Here is a 9,393-nt window from a genome sequence, read left to right as displayed (position 1 = left end):
TTCCTTCCTTCCTTCCTTCCTTCCTTCCTTCCTTCCTTCCTTCCTTCTTTCCACTCAATAATTGTGTGTGTGAGGCTGGTTTAGATGAGAGTGGAGGGCAGGAAGCCCCATGAAGTCCAAAGAGAGGCTGGGGTCCTGTTGGGAAGGGGCTGATGGGCTCTCCACAAGGCACTAGGGTTTACTGAGCCGGGCAGTGCTGGATCCCAACTACGCTGCAGGACCGTACCTTCAGCAGCTGGACAGACCGGAGCAGGGAGTCTGACAAGAGTCTGTTACAACAGCCCAGGTGAAAGGTGACGGGGCATGGCCGGGTAACCAGAGAGAAGGGAGCAGATGGGAGGGACCGGGCACACATAGACATGCCGAGGGACAAGCAGCTGAGCATCCCCTGAGGTTGTGAAAGTCGGCGAGGTGACAAGGAGAGGGGCTGGGCCGAGGGAAGCAGGAGAGAAATCTGAAAAGGGGAGGCCTTGGGGCAAAGGGCGTTTCGTGCTGATGTGGACAACCGGGACAGGCGATGTGGCAGAGTGGACAGAACACCGGCCTTAGAGTTCTAAAGACACTTAGACGCTCACCGTTATAAGCCTCAGGGCAAATCCCTTCATCTCTCAGTGCCCTGGGCCCTCCTGAAGATGCTCAGCGGCAAAGAGAGTGGCAGTCTGCATTGGTGGAGGGTATTTCCTCACCTGGGAGTTCCCTGACCCAGTGAAATCCCAGGTCTAGCCCCTGAGGAAAGTGAGGCTCTGTTCTTCCCCACTCACGGCAATGAGGGACAAACCTCTATACATCTTCTCCCTTCTTGTCTCCAAAGACCAAAGTCCGTCTCTAAATCCCTTCCTTACTGGTTCGGTTTCAAAGCAAATTTGCAGATACTTCCCCTTTGCATCCCCACCCCCTTCCAAATTCCCTCTTCTCCCCTTACCCTTGGTGACTTCTGCATAATCTTATGTGAATTCCTAAAAGGTGGCAAAAGCAGGGTGTTTGCTTGGCCACACACACACAATGTAACAATACCAGTCCCTAGGCAAGCAAAGGGTGGCACAGTAGACAGCCTGGAAGGCAGTAAAGACCTGGATTCAAATCCTGCCTCAGACACTTAATGTTGTCCGGCCCATGAGGCAGTCATTTAACATCTCAGTTTTCTCATCTATAAAATGAGGATAAAACCACCTGAATCGGTACCTCCAAGGTTGTTGGGAGGATCAAATATAATCCTCTCTCTGATTGACCCAGCTGGAGAAGAAGTTGCTATTGAATACACGAATGAACAAAAGAATAAATGAATGAACGGAAAGTGCTTCAGGAAGTAAAGCTTTCCAATCTTTTCTATTAATGCCAGATAGTAATATTTACCCCAAAGCTGCAGTTTTAATCTGGCATCAAATGAGGCACAGCACTCTTCCAAGAATGAAGCCAGGACTCGATGCTAAGCTTTAGGCTGGCCCTCCACCCTGTGCTGCCACATGCCCTCTCTGATCTAAAGGCTCCCCACCATAACCCTTGGGAAGTAGCAAATGTTAATTTTCCAAAGTGGTAAAATCCACCAGCCCGGCAACTGCCCTGCCTCCAATGGTTTTCCATTTCCTAAATTCCATTTCTCCCTGACGTTCCCTTGGTAGCGCCATGATTTAGTTGGGCATCATTTCTCTAAGCGAGTTGAGGACCTCTTGGATCTCCGTATCTCAAATTCATGAACCCTGGAGAGGGCAGCTGATGCCCCATCAGGGCACGTGATGTGACTAATGGTTTGTCAAGATAAGAGCCGCTGATTGCATGGGAGGAATCAGACCCTTGGCATCAATGAGATGAGAATCTCATTGAGAGACCTGTAAAAAATAGCCTGGGCTTCGACCCATCGGTCCTTGAGACAGTCTATGTTTCAGGCACAGAACTCTAGCTCTTTGGGGCTGCTGCTCCCAGGCAGGAGAAGACAAAACAGTGAGGATGCACCATGAAGGGTTTGCAATGGTGTGATTAGCCATTGTATGAGCTGCCGATCCACCACAGATGTATAACACCACCAGACAAGCAGAAGGGGCACATGCTTATTCTTCAAGCAAAAGAGAGTCATCACATGCAATGGCAGCTTGATACTACAGAAAGTACATCCGCTGGGACCCAGGTTCAAATCCTACCTCTGATAGTTGCTACCTGTGTGACCTCAAACAAACCAATTCATGTCTTTGTGTCCCTGTTTCCTCATTTCTGAGTCCATACATTTTCTAAGTCATACACTCCACTCTTCTCCCATAATCCTTGGGCATCTCATCACCTGATTCCAGTGTTCTAATCTTCAGGAGTTAAACCAGGGCAGGGCTATTTTTAAGCACCATGGCTCCAAATGGCTACTGTCCAGGCTCCCACCTTACTTACACTCCTTTCCCCACAGGTCCCATCTTCCTGGGACCTGAGCTGGAGAAAGTTTCTTCCTGGGACCGGCTGGCTATTAGCAAGCCCTGAGTGCAGCAGTCTGCCCAGGGCACGGGGGAGAGAGTGAGGTCTGACCCCTGCCGTAACTCACACAGCCTACGCATTTAGAGTTGAGTCTACCCGAAGCAAGTTTTCTAACAGCAAATGACACTGTGGAGAGATGCCAGGATATCTTTCCTTTTCCCTTCTTCCCTTCCCTTTGCAGAGTATGAAATAGACCATTCTACCCAACATCTCTCTTATTTTTAGTTTTTAACTTTTTTTATTAAATTTTGTTTTAATAAAAAAATCTGTTCTCTCCCTCTCATTGAAAAAAGAGAAAAACAAAACCCTTACAACAATATATATGGTTAAGTAAAACAAGCCTCCACATTTACCTAAGCTCTCTCAACCCCACCCCAAGTACCGAAGTATAATATCAGTTTCAGAAGAGGAGTAGCTATTTGCTTTTGGCAGAAGCCAAGCCCTGGACGATAGGGTCACTGACATTTTTGTTCATTATTTTCTGACAGCAGGTGCTGGCAAAGACAACGCTGCATAGTTGTGCCATCTCTCCTGCCCGGTGGGCGAGAAATGGGCATCTTTAAAGCAGAAGGCCGCCCCTGCAGACAAGGTCACGGGACCGGAAGGGACGTTTGAGATCACCTCGGTGGGTTTTTCTCCCAACCCAGTGTTCTTTGCAAGGAGGAATCACAGCACATTAAACATTTAAGTGGGCAGCATTGCAGTGGAGTTTGTAGACTCACGCATACAGCTGCCCTTCAAGGAGAGAAGCTGTTGTGGTAGAATTCTTTGATTCCTAGCTCTGACACGCTCTGGGGTTAGAGTATGAACTGCAAAGGGGAAGAAACAAGTTTCGCGTACTTTTCAAACAGGATACTAACAATGCTGTCTATTCAGGATTAGTAAACTTCAAAGTAAACTATGTTATAAATAATTTTTGACGTGTAAAGCTTTGCATAAGCATAACCACTGACCTGGTCCAGTCTCAGTACATCAGAAAGTGAGCTGAATGAGAGGATCTGAGTTTGAATCCTGGCTTCACCCTTTACTCTTCAGCAGTCAACAGAATCTCTAGAGAGCCAGGCCTGGAGCTCAAATCTGGCCTCAGACATTCACTAACTATGTGACCCTGGGTAAGTCACCTAACCTGCTTGCCTCAGTTTCCTCATCTGTAAAATGGGAATATTAATAGTACCCACCTCCCAAGGTCATTGTGAGGATCAAATGAGATAATCATCATAAAGTGCTTGGCACATAGTAGGGGCTATATAAACGTTGGTAGTTATTGTTATTAATCATCCCCCATCTTAGTCACCCAGTGTTCAGAATACAGTCATACCTCAAAGACTTCCCAGCACCATATTTCTAGGAGGACAATCACGGGGCTGGAAGAGGTCAAGCTTGGAATGTTACCTATGTTCTCTAACTTTTTGGAATTTGCTTCATAAGAGCTGAGAATGTTGGAGAGCAAAGTGGTGTAGTGGGAAGAGGAGAAGAGGGCTGAATTTGGAATCGGAGGACCTGAGTTCAGATTCTAGCTCTGTCCCTTGCTACCTGTGTGATGGGAGAAGATTCCCTGGGATTTCAGTTTCATCCTCTGTTAAATGAAGGGGTGGGATAAGGTGACTTCCAAGGACCCCGCAGGGGAAGGTCGGTGAGCCTATGATCTCCGTCTTAAGGTCTTCAGTGGAAAAAAAAAAAAGAATTCCCAGGCTGGGAGGGAAGTCACAAGATGGCAGACAACAGCACTTGAAAGGTACGTGCAGCAGCATGTACATGGAGACGTGCTTCAGCTCAAGGTGACTGGAGCAAGTCACTTTTAAAGTAATTTATGCACGGTCCCTTCCCTGCCTGAGCATTTCAGAGCTCTCAGAAGGTTATTTTCTCCTGGAACAAAGAAATACTGGCATATTCGTTATATTTTTGGATGAGAAGTCTACGCACAACTTCCCAAGGCCGTCCAAAAACAGTCGTCCAAATGTGCGAGCGGCTCTCCTGGGAGCTGAGGGGCGGGTCCCCCTCACTGGAATGAACAGCAACAAACAAGGAGCGGGTGAGATACAGATGTAAAGTGCTTTGCAAACCTTAAAATGCTCCATCAAATGGGGGTAATTTTTTAATACCCTTTAGCCCACCCGCTCTTATTTTGCAGATGAAGAATCTGAGGCCCAGAAAGGGAAAGTCACTTGCCCAGAGTCACACAGGCAATAAACAGCAGGGCTGACATCCAAGTCTTCAGCTTCCAAATCCTAGACTCTTTCCGCAGACCGGCCCACCTCTCTCTTATTGAGAGAGATGCCTTAGCTCAGGACACTCCCATGTCTGGAATGGCCTTCTTTCTCACTTGTATTTCCTGGAATCCCTAGGTCCCTTCAAAGATCAGCTCAAGTTTTACTTCCTCCATGAGACCTGCCTTGATTCCCCTGATTGTTAGTTGTTCCCCACTCCTGAAATTACTTTTTGTTGGAATTGATTTCTACTTGATTTTTTTTGTTTGTTTTTTTGCTAGGCAAAGGGGTTAAGTGACTTGCCCAGGGTCACACAGCTAGTAAGTGTCAAGTGTCTGAGGCCGAATCTCTGCTTGATTTTTAATGGAAAACACACCAGTGGGGGCTCATCAGCTCTAGACCAAATTAGAAAGTGTGAGTGATGGGGGGTAAAAATCCAGAGGAGTGCTCCATATACATTTTGCATTTACTTACCTGTGTGCATGCGGTCCTCCTCCCTTCCTCCCCCACTCTGCCCTTTCCCCACCCCGCCCCCAGCAGTGTGTAGGGCAGGGACTTTCCTTTTTGTCTTTTTATGCCCCATGGGTAGCACAGTGCCGTCACAGAGGAGGCACTTCATAAATGCATACAGGACCGGGTTGAGGAAGGGTAATTCTGAACACACATGTGGCTTCTACCACAGTATGTGTCCCCCACGTGTAGTTCTTCCTATAGTGTGTTTCCCCTCTAGACCATTCTGACCATGGTGTATCCCTCCCCCCACATGCGAGTCTTACCGTGGTGTATTTCCCCAGCTGGCAGAGGGATGGAAAGGTTTCCTGGTGAGCTTTCCGGATCTTCTCAGTGAGGTCATCCAGTTCTGCTGTCATTTCATAGCTTTCTGTGAATTCCTGCTTTGAAGGCTCTTTCTTCTTCTTATTCTTATCATTTCTGACAGCTAGAAAGAAGAGAGGAGGCAGTTCAGGCATCACCCACTGGACCATGGCATGGGGCAATGCATCTCTATGCCCCAAATACTGCCTTCAGACTTGCTCCACTCCTGGAAATTTTTACCAAGTGGGAGTGCTGCACCAATGCTTTCTCCTGGGAAAAATCACTTGGCATCCAAGCTGTCCTGGGAGAAAAGTAAACGTGTGTGTGTGTGTGTGTGTGTGTGTGTGAGTGTGTGCACTCATATGGATCTTTAGGTAACCACAGAATCACCTAGAATTCAGCCCCATCCCAGTAACTACTGAGAGAACGTTCCATTCAGAAAGCCTTGTTCTAGGAGCAGGGACACTCGTAGCAGACATAGCTAGAGTATTTCCATTCCTAATCGGGGATGGTCAAAGACCTGATCTCCTTCCCCAGGGCCTTGGAGCTTTCCAGTTAGAAACACTCAGCTTATTTCTATAATGTGTTATTACAAGGATGGGGAAATGTGTTATTACAAGGAAGGGGAAAACTGATTTTAAGATACCTTGGGACACTTCAGTCGGGAGCTGGCTGCTTAGAGACGATCCAATTACCTGTTAAACAGGTATTTGTCTTCCCAAAATATATGCTGGCTAGAATTACAAACAAGGAACTAACTTTCATCAAGCCTTCCTGGAGGAAGTCAGCTAAAACCAGGGACTCGTGTGGTTTCAGAAGGTTATGGAGGTCAAGAGAGTCAGAGAGAGATGGTGGTTAAAGGGCCAGCCTGGGAGGCAAGAAGGCCTGGGTTCATGCTCTGCCCCGACTCAAAGTAGACTTGGAGATCCAATCCTACCTCTGATAAGAGCTATGTGACCCTGAACAACCTCTCTCACTGAGGCTCGGCCAGCTAGGTAGCCCAATAAATACAGTGTTGGACTGGAGTCAGGCAGAACTGAGTTTGAATCCAGCCTCAGACTCTCACTAGCTGTGTGACTTTGGGCAAGTCACTTAACCCTGGATGCCTCAGTTTCCTTATCTGTAAAATAGAGATAATAATAGCACCTCCCTAGAAGGGTCGTTGTGAGGACAAAATAAGATTGAATTTCTGGTCCCTGATCTTCTTCAGACAAACTGCTCTCTAACCTTGGTCCCCCATCTAGGAAATTGGTTATTTGTACCTCAGTGTAAGACTTTACATTTATCCTTACTGAATTTTACCTTGCTATGATGTAATGATTGGCTAAATGCCTAATGTTCTTTTGGATCCAGCGTCCGTAGCCCAGAATATTGGCCGTCTCTCCTGGCTTGGGGTCATGTGAAGATCTGATAAGCATGCCACATACACCTTTATTCATAGTCACTGATAAAAACATGAAACAGAAGCATTTGACCGAGGACAGATCCCTGTGGCCCTCTGCTGGAGACTGCCTGCCATGTTGACATTGAGCCATCAGCAACACCTCTTTGAGCTCAGTCATTCAACCAGCTCTGAATTCATCCAATGGTAGCTTTGTCCCATTCACTTTCTCTCCATCTTCTCCACGAGAACAGCATGTCTTACTTTATCAGAAGCCTTGCTAAAACCCACATGGACAATATCCACAGCACTCCCTTCACTGCTAGGTTAATAATGCTGTCCAAAAACGAAACGAGGTTAGTTCGATCTGGCCTGCTCCATGGGAGGTCTTTGTCATCACCGCTTCTCACACAGGTCTTGAGGAAAAGCCACAATTGGAACCCAGGTCTTCCTATTCCAAATCCAGTTTTCTTACAAGGGCCTCACGTTTCTATCTGATCTGAGGGCAGGGTTTAAAAGCATTCTTAGGGACTAGTCTGGCTGCCTCTGACCAGCACTGGGATCCCTTCCCAACCGTCGCCACCCTCAATAAAGCACCTTCTTATTGTGATTGTTCCCCGAGATAAAAGGACTCCTCAGAATATTGCGCAAACGTCCGCACAAGGACTGTAATTTGTCACACTTGGGGCCCTGTCCACTGCCGAGCTCATTAGCTCAAAGCCGCTCATGGCACAAACATATCATGGCTTGCAAAGGGCTGCTAAGTATCACCAGATACAAGGAGAGGATTCGCCTGAAATCCTATGGCCAGGTGGCTGCAAAGGTCTCTCCTGCTACTGCTGCTTTGCTCGGTTTTCCGCTGACGTCCAGGCTCTCAGAAGGCCTCATGGCAAGTGTCTACCGGCCCGGATCAATGACGCAGAAGGAGGTTATTGGAACAAGAGGGAAGCCAACTTTAATATTGGGCATGGAGTGAGCAGACACCCCCCACACACACATACACACAAAAGTGATAAGGCATACATTAAATGATCTATGGGGGACTTCACACCGTTTTTTTCTTTTTTTTTAAGCGGGGGAAGGGTGTCCCTGAGATTAGATCTACCAACTCTGAAAATTGCCTGGAGATCTAGCATCATAGCCCTTCCTAGGATGGCAAGTGGCAAGCGGGGGGAGAGGGAGTGTGGGTTTGTGGGCTGGTGCTAAAAAGTCAAGAATAGGGGTGCTGAGATGCACTACATACCCTCTTAGCCTTAACATCCCCATCATCATCAAGGCAAAGCAGACGGACTGGCTCTCACCCCTTCCAGAACTATTTCTCTCCTAAACACCATTAAAGTCTACTCAATTTAAAAAGTATTTAATTCAGTGCCATATGTGTGTGTGTGTGTGTGTGACACTGAATGAAATACACACACATATATACATATGTATATATTACATATGATGTGGATATATCTGTATTATCTCTATCTATATCTCTCTCTTTACATATACATATCTCTGTGCTAACCAACTAGAGATGCAAAGAAAACAATTAAGCAATCCCTTCCCTCAAGGTGCTTACAATCTGCTATAGAAATACGACGTCTCTCGGGCCATGGGACTTGTCCTCACGGTCAGGTCTGACTTTTTTTCTACTTCTAGACTGTCACTGATGGTTACTTCAATAGATTTTTCCCGGTATACAAATGGGGGGTAACCCATGTGGTGATTTTTCTCACATATCGCCCTAGAATAACCACACTGTAGCAACAACCCAATGAGGTTGGTCATACAAATAGGATGCCTTCCCTCCAAGCTAGCCCCCCAGTTTATAGGTGAGGCTCGGAGGTAGGGGACTTGTGCATAATTACCAGGATTCAAACCAGGTACTCAGATGCCAGGTCTTCCATTGTTTTTCCTCCCCTTCATAAGCTGTTTGGCATTTTGGGAATTTGACCAGATTCCTGCTTGTGAAGAATGGCCATAAGAATGATGAGAAGTAGCAAGGCATGATGGACTTTGAGGGTAGGCCTCAGGTCAGGAAGACTGAATTGAAGTCCCGAAATATAACAAATGCTTGTTGATCGACTTGAAGTGGAATGACGACTGAGTTGGGAGTTAGAAGACCTAGATTTAGATCCACACGGCACCCCAGATACCCAGGATGAGATCGAGCAAACTGGTAAAATGAGGGGGCTGAAATCAACGGCCCAAAGGGCTCTTCTAACTCTAAACTACTTCTCAGTGCACCCTTCCATGAGACCCACAACTGAATCAATCGAACGTCCAGATGTCTGCAGCTTCACAAACGGTGGGAAGAGGGATGAAGAAAAGCTGGGCCGGGGGAACGTTGGCCCTCATCCTTCCTGGGCACAATTATTTCGGTTACTCCTTGTGACTTAGCACACTCTCTATCATTACACATTCCTGATCTGGAGGCAGTAACCAAGTGGAGGGAGGGAGAGAAAAAGAGGGAGAGAGGGAGGAAGGGAAATGGGGAGAAAGGGGAGAGAGGGAGCAGGGAGAGGGGGAGAGAGAGACAGAGAGGGATAG

General features: G+C 47.0%; 1 protein-coding gene across 1 annotated transcript in view; it reads right to left on the bottom strand.

The window, feature by feature from the left end:
• Window positions 1-9,393, bottom strand: part of RARB (retinoic acid receptor beta) — a 179,619-nt gene that overhangs the window by 25,328 nt on the left and 144,898 nt on the right. Inside the window, exon 4 of the mRNA XM_027872583.1 lies at window positions 5,438-5,598. Within this exon, the coding sequence (XP_027728384.1) occupies window positions 5,438-5,598 (161 nt within the window). The remainder of the gene's footprint in view (window positions 1-5,437; window positions 5,599-9,393) is intronic.

Source organism: Vombatus ursinus, unplaced genomic scaffold, assembly GCF_900497805.2.
Source record: "Vombatus ursinus unplaced genomic scaffold, bare-nosed wombat genome assembly UNPS02014799.1, whole genome shotgun sequence".
Lineage (NCBI taxonomy): Eukaryota > Metazoa > Chordata > Mammalia > Diprotodontia > Vombatidae > Vombatus > Vombatus ursinus.
Note: the sequence above shows the minus strand (reverse complement) of the source record. Positions and strands in the feature narration are given on the sequence as shown.